The sequence below is a fragment of the Pelmatolapia mariae genome, linkage group LG3_W (genome assembly GCF_036321145.2).
Source record: "Pelmatolapia mariae isolate MD_Pm_ZW linkage group LG3_W, Pm_UMD_F_2, whole genome shotgun sequence".
Classification (NCBI taxonomy): Eukaryota; Metazoa; Chordata; class Actinopteri; order Cichliformes; family Cichlidae; genus Pelmatolapia; species Pelmatolapia mariae.
This window is the reverse complement of record NC_086229.1, coordinates 12705906-12727306: the sequence shown is the minus strand read 5'-3', so window position 1 is coordinate 12727306 and position 21401 is coordinate 12705906. Positions and strand designations below refer to the sequence as shown.

General features: G+C 40.5%; 1 protein-coding gene and 1 pseudogene across 1 annotated transcript in view; both read right to left on the bottom strand.

The window, feature by feature from the left end:
• LOC134620609 (uncharacterized) overlaps positions 1–21401 on the bottom strand; it is an 823316-nt gene that overhangs the window by 401690 nt on the left and 400225 nt on the right. The window contains 4 exon segments of the mRNA XM_065470113.1: positions 5210–5383; positions 6186–6359; positions 8916–9089; positions 9302–9475. Of these exon segments, the coding sequence (XP_065326185.1) occupies positions 5210–5383; positions 6186–6359; positions 8916–9089; positions 9302–9475 (696 nt within the window).
• Positions 161–3123, bottom strand: LOC135932482 (stonustoxin subunit alpha-like; annotated as a pseudogene).

Here is a 21401-nt window from a genome sequence, read left to right as displayed (position 1 = left end):
TTGATTTGGGAAAACCCGAATGCTTTTGTCCACAGTCACATTTGCAGTACAGAACTTGATGTAGTCCAGTACTGATCCTGTGAAAGTTTCTAGGTCCTGGTGTTCAAATATGTCCCAGTCTGTCTGTGTGAAGCAGTCTTGTACTTTGGAGAGAGCATTTTCAGGCCAGGTAGTAACCGTCTTTGTGGTGGGCCTGGCACTGCGCCTGAGGGGGTGTAGGCTGGGGAGAGCAGGAGGGAGAGATGGTCGGACTGACCGAGGTGGGGGAGGGGTATGGCTCTATATGCATGCTTGATGTTGGAGTAAACATGATCTAGAGTTTTTTCTCCTCTGGTGAGACATTTGACATGCTGATAGAACTTTGGGAGTACAGTCTTTATGTTGGCCTTATTAAAATCACCTGCAATTATGTGAACACCGTCCGGGTGGGCCCGCTGCTGTTCGTTAATGGTGTTCAGCACGATAGAGAGCGCCGTGTTTACGTTGGCATCGGGTGGAATGTACACAGCCGTGATGATCACTACTGTTAGCTCTCTCAGTAGAAAAAAAGGCCGGCATCTTACCGACATGTACTCGAGGTTCGGGGAGCAGTGACTGTTTATAATTGTCCCGTTGTTGCACCAGCTTTCATGCACGTAAATACAGAGCCCTCCCTCGCCCTCTCCCATTGTTTCACTCTGACCTCTATGTTGGTAGAACGTGTTAGTAGAAACATATTAAGCTGTGTGAATGGACTGAAACGTGCTGATAAGCCATGTATTAGAAAAAGTTCTTTGTGTTAGTCTGTAGAGCTGAAGAAAGAAGACACAAAGAACAGCAACTGGGTGAAGTCCAGGTGTTTGACTTGTTCAGTGTAGAGCACTGTGACCTGGATGACTGAGAACCTACGCACCACTATGATGTTCTAGATCATAGACTATGGTTTCATCATGTTAGAGACTGTCTCCCAGTTTAACCTACCAGTGATGGACACAGTGGAAGTGATCGTGCTTTTATTTTGGAGTCCCCTCTGACTATAATCATATATTTAATGTTAGGTATTGTTTGAATGGAGCCTGTGAGTGGTTTATCTACACGGATCTATATTCATCAGGAGAGGAAAAATCCTGTTTTTATAACATTATTGTTGTTACTGATCGAACCAACAGAGTAAAGATGTTTAAAGGGTTTAGTGTGAAGACTGTGATCCAGGTCTGAAGGAGATCCACGTCAGCGTCCTGTCCTGTCGCTCACTCAGGACTAAAAGTCTTTTTATTTTCTGACATCACTTCCTGTGCTGTAAGTCCATCCTCCCTCAGTTTGATGTGAGTGAAGTTGGTCCCCCACCTTCTTCAAATCCCAAAAATGTGGTGTCAATCAACTATGCTATGTTTGTGCTGCAGAAATTTTAGTTTGTGCTGCTATCATTTTAAAGATATTTATAAAAATTTCTACAGGTCATCAGAGGTCAACCAGCCCTGAAATTTTGGGCCTCAGAAAAGCTCACTCTGCTTGTACATCACTTATTGGCAGCAATAGACTCACTCTCTTTGTTTTTGATGCAGCATTTTATAAAATCAATGAAACAGCTTCTAAAAGTTTGACATCAAAGCAAATCTAATGTCTGTCACCAAATTCCAGCAGATTCTTCACCAGGACCCTTTGTGATAGTTTTCATGTTTTATACAAACTAAAGTGATAAACAACATATGCAGTGCTATACAGACATATTTACATGTTTCTAAGGGTTTGATCACCAAGCTGTTACCAACATACTGCACCATGTTCCTGTTCAACATGGGAAAAACACAAGACTAGTTTCAAATGAGGATTGAAGCCTTTGCTGTTTATTAGATAAGCCACATGCATTCTGATCCCTCAGTACAATCAGATAGTGCTTAGAACTGCATTCAAAACTATTGAGCCAATATTTTCAGCTTCTATGGCTGAAACATTTTCACATGATGAGCTTCCAACAATGAGTGAAACAGTAAGATCATGTGGAGAGTTTGGAAACATCCCATTAAGAAAGAGAAATCAAACATTTGGATTCATTTTAATGAGCTCAGACTTGTTGACAATGCAGATGAGCTGGTTGTGAACTGAGCTTCAGAGTAACACAACATACTGATATTCACTGTGAAGCTTTGAGTGGAAAAAGACAGAAAACAACATGTGGATCCTGGAATAATGGGAGCTTCCATCTTTAAAGGACTGAAGAGGAAGAAGTTTACAAGGAATCATTTAGAAGAGTTTCAAACATCAACTGATTGAATCCATGAATCTGAAAACATGTTTGTGAGTGAAAGAGACAGACATGTACAGACTGAACTATCTGTTCAACAGTCAGAGTGTTTCTCTAACAGGAGACACTCTTTACACTCCACTCAGCACAGGGACACTGAGGCACCACGACCCACCCAAAACCCAGGATAAAGAGTTTGAGTGAATGTGGTGTTGAAGGTGTGGAGGTGGATCAGAGTGTCAGAGGAGACTCTGTAGAAGGACAGAGTGCCAGCAGGACAGTCCACATACACTGCTGCTCTGTTAGAGACAGAGGAGGAGGAGGAGGAGGAGGAGGAGGAGGAGATGGGTGTTTTGATCTTATTGTGCCTGACAAACTGAGGAGCACCACTATAACAGTACAGACTCCAGGACTGATCATTCCATCCAAACCCACAGTCATCATTGTATCCAAACCAACAGTCATTGACTCCTTTCCCTCTGATGCTTCTGTAACTCACTGATATAGAAACTCTTCCTCTCCACTCGATCTCCCAGAAACACCGACCAGTCAGAGCATTTCTACACAGCAGCTGGCAAACATCAAATCTGTCTGGATGATCAGGATATGACTGAACCTTCTTCACATGTGTCACCTTCCTGTTGTTGTCAGACAGTTGGAGCTTTGTGTTCACTGTGTTTGTGTTGATTGTGAGTTGACAGGAATCTGATGGAGAGAACAAACACAATCCAGCTGCAGTTATTGATCCATCATCTGTTCATTGATTGACACTTTGATGATGACTCTTGACATGATGAAGATGGCTGAATGTGTGCTGCTTTGTTTTCATGAATCCCATTAAAAACACACTTACACTTCCTCAGACCTGGTCTCAACCATCGGACTCCAGCAGGCTCCATCCTGAAAGGTAGGTAGGTAGGTTGCCATTATTAGCAAATGCTAATTTGAGGTGAATTAGCATTATCTGCTAATGCTAACAATGTTTTTGCTAACTGTTTTCCCTTGCATTATAACAATATGAGCAGCTAATGCTAAAACTACTTTCCCTTCAGTCAAGCCTATTTAGCATTAATTAACTTCATTTAGCATTAAGAAGTTAATGCATTAAGAAGTTAATGCTAAATAAGCTACCATTTGTGGCTAATGCTAGTTTTAGGTGAATAAGCATAGGCAACTAATGCCAATACCATATTCTCTTAATTTATAACAATGTGAGCAGCTAATGCTAAGTAGGTTGCCGTAATTAGCTATTGCTAATTTATCCGCTAATGCTAACAATGTTTTGTCTTACTTTTTAACAATATGAGTAACTAATGCTTACACTATTTTTCCTTCAATTTTAACAATGTTAGCAGTTAGTGCTAGGTAGGCTGATGCTAGCATTATATTAGCGAGGAGTTAATGCTAAGTAGACTGCCAGTATGCTAATTTTAGATGAATAGGAATTGGCAGCTAATGCTAGGAATGTTTTCTCTTACTTTTTAACAATATGAGTAGCTAATACTAACACTATTTTTCATTCAATTTTAACTTTTCCCCTGCGATGTGAAGAGTTAATGCTAAATAGGACGCCATTAGTGGCTAATTCTAATTTTAGGTGAATAAGCATTAGCAGCTAATGCTCATACTCTTTTCCTTTGCTTTGTAAGAATGACAGCAGCTAATGACACAAAGTGTACCGTTATTAACTAATGCTAATTTGATGTGAATTAACATTATCCGATAATGCTAACTCTTTTCCCCTGCATTATAACTCTAATTAGGTGTGAATAATTAGTAGCAGTTAATGCTAATACTGTTTTCTCTTTCCTTACAACAATGTGAGCAGCTAATGCTACTTTGACATGAATTAGCATTATGCGCTAATGATAATACTGTTTTCCCTTACTTTTTAACAATCCAAGTGGCTAATTCTAAGTACGCTGTTGTTAATACTAATGCTAATTTAATGTGAGTTAGCATTATCTAATAATGCTAACACTGTTTTCTCTTACTTACTGAAAATGATAGTAGCTAATGCTAATACTCTTTTCCCTTGGCTAACAACAATGTGAGGAGTGAATGCTAAGTAGGCTGCCATTAGCAGCTAAAGCTAATTTGAGGTGAATAAGCATTAGTAGCTAACGCTAATACCCTTTTCTCTTGTGTTATAATGATGTGAGATGTTTATGCTAAATAGGCTGCCATGAGTGACTCTTTTCCCTTGCGTTATAACGATATGAAGAGTTTATGCTAAGTTGGCTGCCATTAGCAGCTAATGCTAATACTGTTTTCCCTTGCTTTCTACAACTTGAGCAGCTAATGCTACGTAGGTGCTTTGCTCTGCTAAGGCTTTGTGTGACCATGATGGAAACTCTAATGCTGCAAAGCTAATGCTGTTTATAGGCCCTGTTAAAATCAATATTTCATTCTCATTCTGTTGTTTGAGAACAAATTTATTGTGAATTCAGCTGTGAATGTAGAGTTTGTCAGTATTTAAGCTTCCATTTCCAAATGTTAGCCGCTCCTGTCTGCCTCTTTGCCACACACACAGACTGAAATGATTCACAGCCTTGTTTCATTTTTCTGTCAGTGTCACTGACTGTCACTGTGACTGTGGACATACAGCGTGGGAAACATGGCTAACACTTTATTAGGTACACAGTGGCCACTATCTCAGGTACACCTGTGACCTAATAAAGTGTGTCTAAAATTACATAATGTTGTCTCTGTCCAAATATGTATGGACTTAACTGTAGGTATACTTTTAATGAAACTCTCAACATGACTTATCACTTATCATTAATGTTCCTGCAAACAGACTCCTTGGAGACTCCCTACATAAATATCCATGTACTATCCAGCTAGTCTAGTGTGTCTGTTCCTGAAAATATTCCTGCATGTGTGATTGTTCATGCCTCATCTGCAGGAAACAAACAGGAAGTGAGTGAAGGACACAGGAAATGTTTCCAGCTCTTCCTCCTCTATCAGACATTCTCTCCATACCTGAGAGTGTCCAGTCTCCAGCCTGGATCCTTTAGTCCAGCCGACAGCAGCTTCATTCCTGAGTCTCCTGGATGATTGTAGCTTAGGTTCAGCTCTCTCAGATGGGAGGGGTTGGAGCTCAGAGCTGAGATCAGAGAAGTACAGCCTTCTTCTGTGATCAGACAGCCTGACAGACTGCAGACACAAAAATAACAATCCATCTGTGAACTCTTCTCTTTACAATTTTCTTCATCTTTTTCTTCTTTCAGAGAGATTTAACACCCAGAACATCAGTGCTTTGTGACACTGGAGAGGAAGAAGTCTCTCAATAGAAAAGGACCTGAAACAGGACCAGGTTGAGGGAGAAAAAGCCATCCAAAGTGACTGTTTGATGGGTATGGGGATATACAAGAACATAAAGAAGGAAAGGAAGACCATCAGGAAAGAAGGACAAATGGGCATGACAAGTTAAGGCTCTGTCTTGTTTTCTTCTTTTAGAAACTCTAAGCACAACAAGTAAGTCTGCACTCTGGGTCTGGCATTAGGATATGTACTATATGAGGGAATATGGTTGTATAAGACTATATGTTGGAAGAAGGAGTTTAGGTAGATTTTCTGGAATTCACAGGGAGCCGATGAAGAGAAAAGAAAATGAGATAATTTAGGTTTCTTTTCCCTCTCAGTGCTCTTTCTGAGTGAGTCATTTAAATGCCTTTATGGGAGCTTTCAGAACAAACTCATAATGAATTACAGTAGTGTAGCCTCTAACTACCAAATGCATGACATACTTTTATGGAATAACTCAGATGTGATGTAGTATAGTAAAGAACATAGTGTGTTCTTGACTATGCACAATAAATGACACGTCTTAATCAAACATGACTTCTCAGAGTATTCATAGTCATTCAATATTCCACAAAAAAAAATATTTAAATGTTAGTTGTTTATGCAGTAATATTCATATTTTAAATGATCATCATTAAAATAAAATCCTGACCTGAGAGTTTCCAGTGCACAATACAGACTCTTTAGTCCAACAGACAAAAGCTTCACTCCTGCGTCCTTAACTTCATTCTTACTCAGGTCCAGATCTCTCAGACTACAGGACTGACAGTTGAGAACTGAGGACAAAGCTTCACAGCTTCTCTCCGAGAGATCACAGTCGCTCAGTCTGAAAAATTAGAAACACACATAACAATGAGGCACTTGTTAAAGTGTATTCATGAAGCACTGAGGACTATTTAGCAATATTTATTCATGTTTATGGTGAGGTTTTCTCAGTAGACAAGAGGGTTTGTTCCCTACACCTGCGAATGACATTTTGGAGTACACGGCCTTCTTGGACGGTGTTCCACCTGGGGACTCTGTCATCCTACTTGGGGACTTCAATGCACATGTCGGCAACTACATGAGACCTGGAGGGGTGTGACTGGGAGGAACGGCCTGCCACATCTGAACCCGGGTGGTATTCTGTTACTGGACACCTCTGAAAATATCAGTTTGTCTATAACAAACACCATGTTTGAAGATAGTGATGTCCATAAGTGATGTCCATAAGCATAATTGGCTTTGTAATCATATCATCAGATCTGGAACTGTATTTTCAGAGATTAAGTCTGAATGGACCATGCTCAGGACCTCCATTTAACTTAGCTGGGTGGTGTCTACCACCAGAAGTAGTCCTCCTCTCAGGCTCGGTTAGCCTGTGGGACTTTGGAGGCAGCCGATTTGTCCTGTGCAATGCGGCTCAGGCGGTGACTGAATCAGAAACAATGATGCCATGGAGAAAGACTTTTGGAATGCCTCAAAGAGGTTCTTTTAAAACCATCAGGGGACTCAGTTGGGCAAGGCGGTGGCTCCACCTCCACTGTGTATAATGCAAACAGAGTGCTGCCAACATCAACTGAGGATATTGCTGGGCAGTGCAACGAATACTTTAAGGACCTCCTTAATATTTTCCATATAGCAAGCAGAGTCTTGGGGGGGGGTAACTGGTCCATCACCTGGGGTGAGGTTACTGAGGCAGTTAAGCAGCTCCTTGGTGGCAGGCCCCTGGAATGTATAAGAATCATGTTGAGTTCCTAAAGGCTCTGTAGGTTGTCTTGATCTCTACAATTTCGCGTGGAGACCAGGGGCAGTATCTTTAGAATAGCAGAGTTGTTTCCATCTTTACGAAGCGGGACCGGAGGGTGTGCTCTAAGTGTAGGGGATCACACTCCTCAGCCTTTTTTGGGAAAGCCTATGTCAGGGTGCCTGAAAGGACAGTCTGTTCGTTAGTTAAACCTTGGTTACAGGAGGAACAATGCATTTTGCGGAACACTGGACTTGCATTTTACACTCTTGAAGACACTTGAGGGTGCATGAAAACTTGCCCAACCAGTCTAGACGTGTTTTGTAAACTTGGAGAAGGCATTCGACTGTGTCCCTTGGAGTATTGTGTGAGAGATGCTTTGGGAGAATAGGGTGTTTGGCCCATTTGATCCTTATAGCCAGTGTAAGGAGTAGGAGGATATTTTGCTGCTATTATTTGCTGCTATTTTTATAATCATCATTACCATTCTATTAATAACACTATTGATATTGCATTCAGATGTTCAAACATATTGGTATCATATTAGTCTTTATTACAGGTCCAGTAAGAACCACTTTAAACTGTTGAGTTGAATCTATAATCTTAAAATGTTTATAGGCAGATTACATTGCATTATTTGAAAGGCTCACCTCTGAATATAATCTGGGCCTAAAGGTCTTGACAGGAAACTGCAGGTTTGCAGAGTGTGCTTTGCAGGAAATGAAACCCAAAGCAGAGTCTCAGGAGACTATCATTAGTTTATTCTCTATTATCTTTTATTCATTTATATCTTATGATTAAGCTTTTAGTAGAGGTTCTTGATTAAAACATTTATTCAGTAGATTACATATATAGTTCCAGTTAGGTTATTACATGTAAGGATGAGCCTCTGTTCTGGTAAAAGGTCAGAAGTGCAACGGGTGAGATGAGAGAGCATTTAAGGACGAGACACACATACACACACATATTAGATAGACCCATATAGGTGAAAGTTTAATCATGTTTTGCTTGCAACTGCAAAATTGTGCCTGCATGAGTGACAGTTTGTGCAGAACGTGTGCCTGATGTTCCAGACAGATAAGCCCGGGCAGGATGGTGACCGGATGCACCTGCCGACAATGTTCTTTTTAAACTGTGTTAAAAGTTATTGTGGTTTTGAGTTGACGTATGCATGTATTGTGTTTATCTGACGCAAGAGGGGGCGTTCTAATACCCCGATGCATAAAAACTGTGTTCTGACGTTTTGGAGATGAGATCTGGATGCTGTCTGGGTACAGGTCTCCACACGCTGCGTGTGCTTCATTAAAAATCATTCGTAGACTCCAACTGACTGGGTCAGTGTGTTATTCCGATCTCCACCACCTCTCTCGTCCTCAAAATGGACCTTAACACCAGCAATAAGGTTGACTCGTTCCCGGTGGGTGTTGATTTCTACCAGCAACCCCCACCCCAATGAGGATAAGCAGGAGAGAATTGATGGATGGGTGCTAAATCAACTGCAGTTATTTCAAAGCATTACCAAAATATGGCCATTTCATGTGATTTATATTTTTTTTATAGTGCTACAATACAAAGGATGAAGTTGAACTTAGTTGTGTAAAATATTCAATTTGCTAATTTTGTCATTACACAAAAAAGGAAGTCACTCGATCCAACCTGAGAGTTTCCAGTTTCCAGTATGGACTCTCCACTGCAACGAACAGCTTCTTTATTCCTGAATCCTGCAAGCCATTGGTACTCAAGTCCAACTCTTTCAGACTAGAGGACTGGAAGCTGAGAATGGAGGACAGAGCTTCACAACTTCTCTGTGAGAGGTTACAGCCATTCAGTCTGAAAAAAAAAAGAAAAAAAAAGAATACATGGCAAATACGTGCATTCATGACGCAATGACAACTTACAATATGAAGCTTTGGAACAGACTTTGATCCCTTCTGTTAAATATGTATAACAGTTTAAAAAGAAAAGTGTCAACATATAGGTAAAATGTTTATTTTTTCAACACACACACACACGCACACAAAAAGAAAGGCACTTGATCTGACCTCAGAGTTTCCAGTTTAAAATGTGGACTCTTCAACCCAGCAGACAGACGCTTCACTCCTGAATCCTTCAGCTTGTTGTTACTCAGGTCCAGCTCTCTCAGACTAGAGGACTGGGAGCTGAGAACTGAAGACAGAGGTTCACAGCTTCTCTCGGAGAGGTTACAGAAACTGAGTCTGAAAAATATATTTGTGATAAATAGTTTTATAGCGACGGCACACCGGCTCTATTTCACTCTTCTGTACCACCTTTAGAAGTCTGTTTTAATGGAACTTAAAATTAACATAGCCAGATTCTGTCAAAAAACAGTGTTGACTCCAGCTTATCCCCCCCCCACCACCACCACCACCACCACCACCACCACCACCACCACCACACAAGCACATAATTACACTGTGCTGGAAGCACAAAATGCCAAAAAGTGCATTGGAATTTCACATTTCTATATTCTATGCCTTTAAGATAACAGCATTTGTGAATTTACATGAAATTATATTTTCAACAACAAAATGTATGTTTATCCTTTTAACCATTTAATCATTACCAATGAACTAGCATTTAAATGGCTCTTGCAATTAGTGTGATTGTAAAAAATCTGCTACAATATATGAAAATACAGTATATAAAGCATAACAGAGGTTGCGAATGTCTATCCAAATTGAAAGCCAACCGTATGATTCCATGTATTCTTTAATATAGCCTTAACTCTCATGTGGTAGAGTATCACTTCCTGTTCCTGCTCAAACACAGTGGTGTTTCTGAGTAGCTTTTCTGCTTAGCAATTTAATTTAAATCTTTTGATACATCCCTTTTTCATAGTATAATCTTAACGTGCTTCATCTGAATCACACTTTCTGTGTGCTCACTACCTAATTTATAGCCAAAGTATTCACTCACTGTCTCTTTACTGTTTTGCTAGCTTAGCTTAGCTCGTAGCCGACTCGTTAGCAACATGGCTACTTCACCTGTCCCTTCTGCACTTTCCTGCTCATTGTGTCAGATGTTTAGTTACTCCTCGGCCTCCTTTAGCAGTAATGATACCTGTAACAAATGTAGCATATTTGCAGCTCTGGAGGCCAGGATTACTGAATTGGAGACTCGGCTTCGCACCCTTCATTCACCCGTAGCTAGCCAGGCCCCTGTAGCTGGTGCAGCCAAAGATAGCGCAGGCCTCGCTAGCTGTTCCCCGGCAGACCCCAAGCAGCTGGGGAAAGAGGGCGGCTGGGTGACGGTGAGGAGGAAGCATAGTCTTAAACAGAAGCCCCAGGTACACCACCAACCTGTTCATGTGTCTAACCGTTTTTTCCCCACTCGGCGACACACCCGCCGGGGGTCAAACTCTGGTAATTGGTGATTCTGTTCTCAGACATGTGAAGCTAGAGACACCGGCAACCATAGTCAATTGTCTTCCAGGGGCCAGAGCAGGCGACATTGAAGGAAATTTAAAACTGCTGGCTAAGGGTAAACGTAAATACAGTAAGATCATCATTCACGTCGGCAGTAATGACACCCGGTTACGCCAATCGGAGGTCACTAAAATCAATATTGAATCGGTGTGTAACTTTGCCAAAACAATGTCGGACTCTGTAGTTTTCTCTGGTCCCCTCCCCAATCAGACCAGGAGTGACATGTTTAGCCGCATGTTCTCCTTAAATTGCTGGCTGTCTGAGTGGTGTCCCAGAAACGATGTGGGCTTCATAGATAATTGGCAAACCTTCTGGAGGAAACCTGGTCTTGTTAGGAGAGACGGCATCCATCCCACTTTGGATGGAGCAGCTCTCATTTCTAGAAATATGGACCAATTTATTAAACCCCCCAAAATATGACTATCCAGAGTTGGGACCAGGAAGCAGAGTTGCAGTCTTACACGCCTCTCTGCAGCTTCTCTCCTCCTGCTACCCCCCCAAAAACCCATCTCCATTGAGACTGTGTCAGCTCCCAAACAGACAAAAAACAAACTAAAAACCAGCAATAAACAACTTGAACATAAAAAATCACAAAGAAAGAACAATACAGTATCCACATCTGAACCAAAGAGTAAAACAGTGAAATGTGGATTATTAAATATTAGGTCTCTCTCCTCCAAGTCTCTGTTAGTACATGACTTAATAATTGATCAACAAATCGATTTACTCTGCCTTACAGAAACCTGGTTGCAGCCGGATGAGTATGTTAGTTTAAATGAATCAACACCCCCGAGTCATTCTAACTACCAGAAATCCCGAAGCACAGGCCGAGGGGGCGGTGTGGCAGCAATTTTTCACACCAGTCTATTAATTAACGAAAGACCAAGACAGACTTTTAATTCATTTGAAAGCCTGATGCTTAGCCTCGTCCACCCCAGCTGTAAAACTCAGAAACCAGTCTTACTTGTTATTATCTATCGTCCACCTGGGCCTTACACAGAGTTTCTCTCTGATTTCTCAGACTTTTTATCTGATTTAGTGCTCAGCTCAGATAAAATAATTATTGTGGATGATTTTAACATCCATGTAGATGCTAAAAATGACAGCCTCAACATGGCATTTAATCTGTTATTAGACTCAATTGGCTTCTCTCAAAATGTAAAAGAACCCACCCACCACTTTAATCACACTCTAGATCTTGTTTTAACATATGGCATAGAAACTGAACATTTAACAGTGTTTCCTGAAAACCCTCTGCTGTCTGATCATTTCCTGATAACATTTACATTTACAATAATTGATTACACAGCAGTGGAGAGTAGACTTTATCACAGTAGATGTCTTTCTGAAAGTGCTGTAACTAAGTTTAAGAATATAATCCACCCACTGTTATCATCTTCAATGCCCTGTACCAACATAGAGCAGAGCAGCTATCTGAACGCTACTCCAACAGAGGTCGATTATCTTGTTAATAATTTTACCTCCTCAATACGTACAACTCTGGATACTGTAGCTCCTGTGAAAACTAAGGCCTCAAATCCGAAGTACCTGACTCCGTGGTATAATTCTCAAACACGTAGCCTAAAGCAGATAACTCGTAAGCTGGAGAGGAAATGGCATGTCACAAATTTAGAGGATCATCATTTAGCCTGGAGAAATAGTTTGCTGCTTTATAAGAAAGCCCTCCGCAAAGCCAGAACATCTTACTATTCGTCACTGATTGAAGAAAATAAGAACAACCCCAGGTTTCTCTTCAGCACTGTAGCCAGGCTGACAAAAAGTCAGAGCTCTACTGAGCCAACAATCCCTTTAACGTTAACTAGTAATGACTTCATGAACTTCTTCACACATAAAATTTTTATCATTAGAGAAAAAATTACCAATAATCATCCCACAGATGTAATATTATCTACAGCTACTTTTAGTACCATTGATGTTAAGTTAGACTCTTTTTCTCCAATTGATCTTTCTGAGTTAACTTCAACAATTACTTCCTCCAAACCATCAACGTGTCTTTTAGACCCCATTCCTACAAAACTGCTCAAAGAAGTCCTGCCATTAATTAATTCTTCAGTCTTAAATATGATCAACCTATCTCTAATAATCGGCTATGTACCACAGGCCTTCAAGGTGGCTGTAGTTAAACCCTTACTTAAAAAGCCATCTCTAGACCTCTAGACCCAACCTTCCTTTCATATCAAAAATCCTTGAAAGAGTAGTTGTCAAACAGCTAACAGATCATCTGCAGAGGAATGGCTTATTTGAAGAGTTTCAGTCAGGTTTCAGAGCTCATCACAGCACAGAAACAGCTTTAGTGAAGGTTACAAATGATCTTCTTATGGCCTCTGACAGTGGACTCATCTCTGTGCTTGTCCTGCTAGACCTCAGTTCTGCGTTTGATACTGTTGATCATAATATCCTATTAGAGCGATTAGAACATGCTGTAGGTATTACAGGTACTGCACTGCAGTGGTTTGTATCATATCTATCTAATAGACTCCAATTTGTTCAAGTAAATGGAGAGTCCTCTTCACACACTAAGGTCAATTATGGAGTTCCACAGGGTTCAGTGCTAGGACCAATTCTATTTACATTATACATGCTTCCCTTAGGCAGCATCATTAGAAGACATAGCATAAATTTTCACTGCTATGCAGATGACACGCAGCTCTATCTATCCATGAAGCCAGGTAACACACACCAATTAGTTAAACTGTAGGAATGCCTTAAAGACATAAAGACCTAGATGGCCGCTAACTTTCTGCTTCTTAACTCAGATAAAACTGAGGTTATTGTACTCGGCCCTGAAAATCTTAGAAATATGGTATCTAAGCAGATTCTTACTCTGGATGGCATTACCTTGGCCTCCAGTAATGCTGTGAGGAACCTTGGAGTCATTTTTGACCAGGACATGTCCTTCAACGCACATATTAAACAAATATGTAAGACTGCTTTCTTCCATTTGCGCAACATCTCTAAAATTAGAAATATCCTGTCTCAGAGTGATGCTGAAAAACTAGTTCATGCATTTATTACTTCCAGGCTGGACTACTGTAATTCTTTATTATAAGGATGTCCTAAAAACTCCCTGAAAAGCCTTCAGCTGATCCAAAATGCTGCAGCAAGGGTACTGACAGGGACTAGAAAGAGAGAGCAGATTTCTCCTGTTTTGGCTTCCCTTCATTGGCTTCCTGTTAAATCCAGAATTGAATTCAAAATCCTGCTCCTCACATACAAGGTCTTAAATAATCAGGCCCCATCTTATCTTAACGACCTTGTAGTGCCATATCACCCTATTAGAGCACTTCGCTCTCGCTCTGCAGGCTTACTTGCTGTCCCTAGAGTATTTAAAAGTAGAATGGGAGGGAGAGCCTTCAGTTTTCAGGCCCCTCTTCTGTGGAACCAGCTTCCAGTTTGGATTCGGGAGACAGACACTATCTCTACTTTCAAGATTAGGCTTAAAACTTTCCTTTTTGCTAAAGCATATAGTTAGGGCTGGACCAGGTGACCCTGAATCCTCCCTTAGTTATGCTGCAATAGACGTAGGCTGCCGGGGATTCCCATGATGCATTGAGTTTTTCCTTTCCAGTCACCTTTCTCACTCACTATGTGTTAACAGACCTCTCTGCATCGAATCATATCTGTTATTAATCTCTGTCTCTCTTCCACAGCATGTCTTTCATCCTGTTTTCCTTCTTTCACCCCAACTGGTCGCAGCAGATGGCCCCGCCCCTCCCTGACCCTGGTTCTGCTGGAGGTTTCTTCCTGTTAAAAGGGAGTTTTTCCTTCCCACTGTCGCCAAAGTGCTTGCTCATAGGGGGTCATATGATTGTTGGGTTTTTCTCTGTATTTATTATTGTGCTATCTACTGTACAATATAAAGCGCCTTGAGGCAACTTTTGTTGTGATTTGGCGCTATATAAATAAAACTGAATTGAATTGAATTGAATTGAATAAAGGTTACTTTGATCTGGTTTCAGTTAGCTTTTGACAATTCCCAACACCACTGGCTTACATCCAGCTTCAAACCATAAGATGTTTTACAAATAGCTATAGATACTCTCTGCTGGATGTTTTACATCTCATGTTTGACTTTGGATTCATCACACCATCAGACCTTTTGCCAATAATTATCAGTACAGTTCTTTTGTAATATAAATGCATCCCTCAATGTCAGGTCTTAAGTGGAAATTGTTCTATTTCTTAAGAACATGGTTTTCAAATACTGTTAATTTTCTAGTTTTTATGACTGCCACTACATCTTTTGTCCTCCACTTGTTTTCCAGTAAAACTAAAACTAAAAGTAAAGCTAAAACTTTTGACCACAGGTACAAACTAAAGGTAATTAATGCTGATGTATGCTGTCATAGATGCTTATTTTTATTTTTGTTTGTATTCATTTTGTAGTAGTTGACAATTTTCAGCTACTGGTTGACCATAGGCTGTGTCTGGGTACTTTAATAAGGGTTATAACTGCAAATCTCCCAGAAATACTGAAATTGTAGTCCTTTTTCCATTAGTACCTTCTTGGACGGGCTCAACGTGGCATGACTCCTTTTCCATTCTAATCAAATTCCAGCTAATGTGAGGTTGTCATAGCAATGCAGCCGAATGTCTCAAGACGTAATATAATAATAACTAGAAAAACTTGCATTTCCTGCGAAAATGCTGTTTGAGTGCCTCGTAGTGGAATCAGAAAACAGCAGAAGCAGAACAATCTGCTGAAAAGAGCTGAAGAAGCTAAATATTTTGCTGAAAACAGCTGAAAATCTGGAATTTGTGCAGAAAAGAGGTGAAAAAACTGAAAATTCTGCTGTGAAGAGGTTAAAAGCTGCAATTTGTGTTGAAAAGAGTTTAAAATTTTAAAGTGTTCACTGAAAAAAAGCGGGATTTGAACCAGGGCCTTGCACTCTGAAAACACCTGCTCATCTCACTGAGCTAAAACACAGCTCACCCCGGAGAGCCAAATAAACAAAGACAGTAGTAACTTAGTCCTAGTCATCAAAATGGGCCAAAAAAATGGCATAAAAATCTTACTATTTCAAAAAGTATAACAGTTATGAGCACCAAAAGATATAGCAGGCATCAACCGAAGGAGCTGAAAACTTAGCTGAAAAGAGCTGACAAAGTTGAACTTTCTGCAGAAAAGAGGTGAATAAACTTAAATTTGTGCTCGAAACAGCAGAAGTAGCAGAACTTTGTGCTGAAAAGAAGTGAAGACACTTAACCTTCTGGGTCAAATACTATGATTAAGCAAAAATACTACGATTTGGCACAAATACTATGCTTTGGCAGAATGACTATGTTTGAGCACAAATTCTATGATTTGGCTCAAACACTATGATTTGGCAGAAATACCATGTTTTAGCACCAATACAATGATTTTGAACAAATACTATGATTTGGCAGATATACTATGATTTTGCAGAAATACTATGATTTAGCAAAAATAACGTGCTTTGACAGAAATTGTATGATTTGGCACAAATACTATGATGTGGCACAAATACTATGATTTGGTACAAATAGTGTGATTTACCATAAATACTGTGACTGTAATTTAGTAGAAATAGTATGATTTAGCATAAATACTATATGATAGCAGAAATGTGTGGTTGTATGTTTCTAGATCAGTCAACCAAATGTCTACTAAGTCGTAGTACTTGTGCCAAATCTTAGTATTGCTGCTAAATCACAGTATTTGTGCTAAAACATAATATTTATGCTAAATCATAGTGTATGTGCAAAAATATAGTAATTTGGCAGAAATACTATGTTTTAGCCCATATACTATGATTTGGCACAAATAGTATGCTTTATCATAAATACTATTAAATATTGGAGAAGAAAAATGGCCAGCTGAAAAACCCTGAACTTTCCTCAAAACTACTTGTTCTTCAACTGTGAAAAATTGGCAGAAACATTAAAAAAGCAGGAAGGAGCAGCCAGCAGAGACACAAAGCTAAGGCAAAAGTGACAAGCCTAACAATATTTGCAAATATGGACTCACACACACAGGAAAAGGAGTGACACATAACCCACGTCCAGCAAACAATGTGTCCAGTCAATTAGTCTGTATCTGTTCAATTTGAATCCAACAATAAGATGCTGTGCCTCAAAGACTAGAAATGTAGTCTCACACACACACACACACACACATACACAGGGCGTCATAGTGTGTATTAATTGGTAGCTTAAACAAGAAGCTGATGTCGATATTAGAAAAGCTGCTAAAGACATAAAACTTTGCAGAATTATAATAAATTAGCACTATAGATCACTGGTCTGTGATAGTGTATTAATTTGTAATGGAAAAAATAAGTTTGAAAAGGTGGAATCGAACCCACGACATTTTGGCTAGAGATCCATTTCATTACCAATCGCGCCACTGGCAGGGGGCGCCTGAAAAACAGGTTGATGAGCAGTCAGAATTAGATTGCAGTGAGAGGCGAAAAACGCAGTTTTTTCGAGTTACAAAACGTCGTGTAACTCAAAAATAGGTGGGATAGAAGCACAATTCTTGTACTGGGTGAATCAGCGGACTTTGGTGTACGTTCACTACGATTTCCATCGCGGAGATATGACGAGAGAAGAAACTGCTTCATTTTCAGAGTTTGAAACTGAGAGAAGGACAAATTTCCGCCCCTAAAACAAATGTAATTTATGGCTCAATGGTAAGATGACTGTAAAAACTGTCTATGTTTTGATGTATAATTTGTGGAGGTTGAGTGAAAATTGAGCGAGTAGTAAGAAGTTTTGAACGTTTGAATGGCAAAAATCAGATAAAAACTGTGGAAGTAGTTCCACGGCGAAGAATCATGGAGCAACTAGAATAAAGTATATAGAATAAAGAGAAACAGGAACTCAATAGTGTGGATGCTTAATCAGCATCCACACAAAAATAAAGAATAAAGATTATTATTGTGTGAATGCCTGTGAGGCACAATAGTACAATAATACACACAATAATCACACAATAATAATAACGTGTATGTGTTTCACTGTAGGGAAATATCATGATAGAATATGGGTAAAAGTGGCATGCGCAGTGCTTCTGTTTTCATACACACATGGCGGAAAAAGCATGGCGGGGACAGAGAATGAGAAGGGCGAAAGTGGATCGTTGAATGAAACGGATGAACCAGAATTGGTCTGTAAACATGCTGCAACTTCAGTGGTGTGGAACTGGTTTAGCTTTTGTTAAAAGTCCGCTTGTTCACTGTAACTGTTTAGACTACGTTACCCATGATGCACCTCGGTATCTGTACTTCCGGTTGGGAACATGTTCAGCGCAGTTCTGCACAGATGAGAGGTGTGTCGGAGGATTAACGTTTTGACTTGCATTCCCGTGTGAGTTAACCCTGTGTGCGTGCTTATCATGTGAGTATTATAAGATGAGAGTGATGCTTGTTTGACTTTATCTGTGTAATTTGCTACGTATGAAGCTAGTCCCGTTGCTATCGCTATCGTTTTTTGGGCCTACTACAGGCAGCCTTGGTTGCAGCTGATATCTCATTTCGCATACGACTTACTGTCAAGCATTGTGGTTGTAGGTGGATGTAACTATTTACTGTGTTTATTATCTGAATCTTTGTAATCTGTAGTCCTGTTGGCAAATGTATATACTAACTAGAAATTCATTTATGGTCTTAGAGTGCCATCTAGTGGCCATGGGGTTATGGCAGATTATATAACATTACTCTGGAAACCCACAGTACTGTATAAGGGGTACACTGCTATCCATAGTGGTTAATACAAATATTTGTTCCTTCTGTTTACAGATGACCACACACTCATATACACACACTCCCTTTACCTGCATGTGAATGCTGTAATGCAATTGCCTCCCCACCAAAGCTGTACATCCTGTTGATGTCATCTGCCACCTCCTTATTAAAGTTATTTGAACTACGTCACTGTGGAGTACCATTCCTTCTGACCGAGGACGACTCAGTTGAAGCGTGATTGGCAATCAGTGCAAACATATATTACAGCTTTCGTCCGTCAGATACACAACAAAGCACTATTTTTGGTAGAGCATGAGAGCGGGCCATCGTTATTACTGTGTTTTTTGGAAAATACGGCACATTTAAATCAATCCTTTGATTTTTCTGAAAATCGACAGTGCCCCTTATAATCCCATGTGCCTTATGTATGAATTCTGGTTGTGTTTACTGACCTCGAAACGATTTTTATGTGCTACGCGGCGCTCGAAAATCTGTCAAATGTTTTAGTACGACTTTGCTAAGCTACGAACCCGCACCGCTTGATGGATTGTCGGAGCATTACGGCTATCGTAGGCATGAGCCTCGCAGAGTGATATGTACTGTGCTTCAACATAATATTACCGTATTGTGTGTGTGTATAACCTCATTTTAAGTTTTGTGGATCTTATACATGGTTATCCTGAGGATATGTCGCCCAATTTCCACTGGAAATGTCTTTTGGTTAAACTGTTAGCAAGGAATTTGCACTGCTAAATTTTTATATAACTTTAATGCATATAAAAAACAGCTGCCTGTTTAAGTGAAAATACACTGATGTTTGTTTTTGCACTAATAAAGTTGAGGAGTTGTAAAGTATTTTGTCTAGTGTCAATTATATTGATTGATTGATTGATTGATCATACTTTATTCATCCCGAGGGAAATTGGATTAAGGCTGCCAGCCGTGCCAGCGCCGTCTTACCCTTCTGACCATACATACATTACACAAACATCACATGGGGAAGACAGGTCAGAGGGGTATAACATGGAAAAGCACAACATGAGGAAAGATAAGGAGAAAAAAATAACTCCCCCCAGACTGAGCTCCAACAGGGAGATCAGTTTGAGAACAGAAAAAAACACCTCTGCACATAGCACATGAAAAAAACTCTAATACACCAAAGAAACACATGACAAGCAACAGGGATGGGTAAAGGGTGAGAGACAGCCAATGTAGACAGTACATCCGGGCCTGCAGCCTATGCGCTGGTCTCCATGATCCACCGTCAGCATCGGAAGGGAATAAGCGTCGAAGGCGTTTGGAGGGGGAGGGGGGATGAGTGTACATCTGCATGTGTATATATGTCTGTGTGCGTGTGTGTGTGTATGTCCAGAGTTCAGCTGAGACAGTGTCCTTCGCCCTGCCAGGCTAAGTAAACAGTCTTCCAGCCAACCCAGGTGGCCTTGCATAGAAAGGGAAGAACAGTCTCAACACAGTCGTTATCAGGGTGTTGTTGTTCAGCTCCAGCCTTGAGACCGCAGCTGGCGCCAGTGATGGTGGTTTTAACTTTAGTGCGAACAACTCATATGAATTTCAAAGCTGTTCTAACAGTCCAACACTGGTCACTCAATCTCCCGTTGGAGAGCCGTGAGCTTCTCCATGATATTATCAAACTTACGCTCCGTGATGTTGTCATTCTTGTGCTCAAAGAGCCGATTCTAAGAACTCACGACCGCAGTGAGCTTCTCCAAGATGTGATCCAATTTGCGCTCAGAGGTGTTATTCCGAGCGAGCCCCTCCAGATGTAATCCAGTTTGCACTCAGAGGTCTTATTCTGAGTATTCACGGCAACCGTAAGCTTCTCCAAGATCTTATCCGTGCTGCACTCAATGAGCCCATTTTGAGAAACTCACGCCTCGTCCCATCGTTTCAATCCCAGCGGGCAGCCTTGTGGGGGTTTGAACAGCCGGTTCCGCTTCTTTAATTCTTCGATAAGTCAGGGCCAAGCCAGCTCCGATCAGCAAGAACCCTGTTACCATGGTTCCGAATAGGTAGATATAGGGATGTAAGAAAATATCGATACAACGAAATATCGCGATATTTCGTGCAATGATACTGAATCGATATTCAAAATCAGTGTTATCGATTTTTTTTAAAATGAAAAATTACATGCATTTACTGTTTTTACTTTTGTATGTTGCAATTCAAACTCCGGCCACTAGTTTGCAGTTTTTACCGCCTTTACTTTGACGTAAAAACAAGGTCTCGCGATAACTGTAGAAGCATCTAGTTTGCCAAAACCAACGAAGTAGAACAGTGGATGTGTGGCCAATTGTGCTAGCTAACTGATGACTGAAGAGGAGAGGATACAGCCGGCCCCCGCAGCTTTCAAAGCTGATGTGTGGACTTATTTTGGATTTAGGACAAAAGAAGGCGGTAAAGACTATGACAAGAGCTATGCAGTCTGTAAAATCTGCACCGCCAGAGTCAAATATTCCGGTAACACAACAAATTTACGAACACACGTGTCTAGACACCATAGCAACGTAGCATCAAATGCTAATTTTAAAACGAAACGAGGTGACCCTGCTCAACGGACAATTGAAGAAGTTAACTTTTCGAAACTACCAGCAACTTCAACTCGTGCAACAAAAATAACGCAGTCAGTACTTGTTTTTATTTGCAAAGATATGCGCCCTCTGAGTGTTGTGGAGAATAAAGGATTTCGTAATATGATTAAAACGCTGGAGCCCCGTTACACCGTTCCTTCCCGACAGCACATCACGGACATCGCTCTGCCAAAGTTGTACCAAGAAGTCAAAGCGACAGTGCTGGACTCCCTCAGCTCGGCTGAGACAGTTGCTTTGACATGCGACGCTTGGACTTTGAGAGCCACTGAATCGTACGTAACTGTTACAGCACATCACATAACGGACCAGTGGAACCTTCAGTCTCATGTACTACAAACCCGAGCCATGCATGACAGTCAC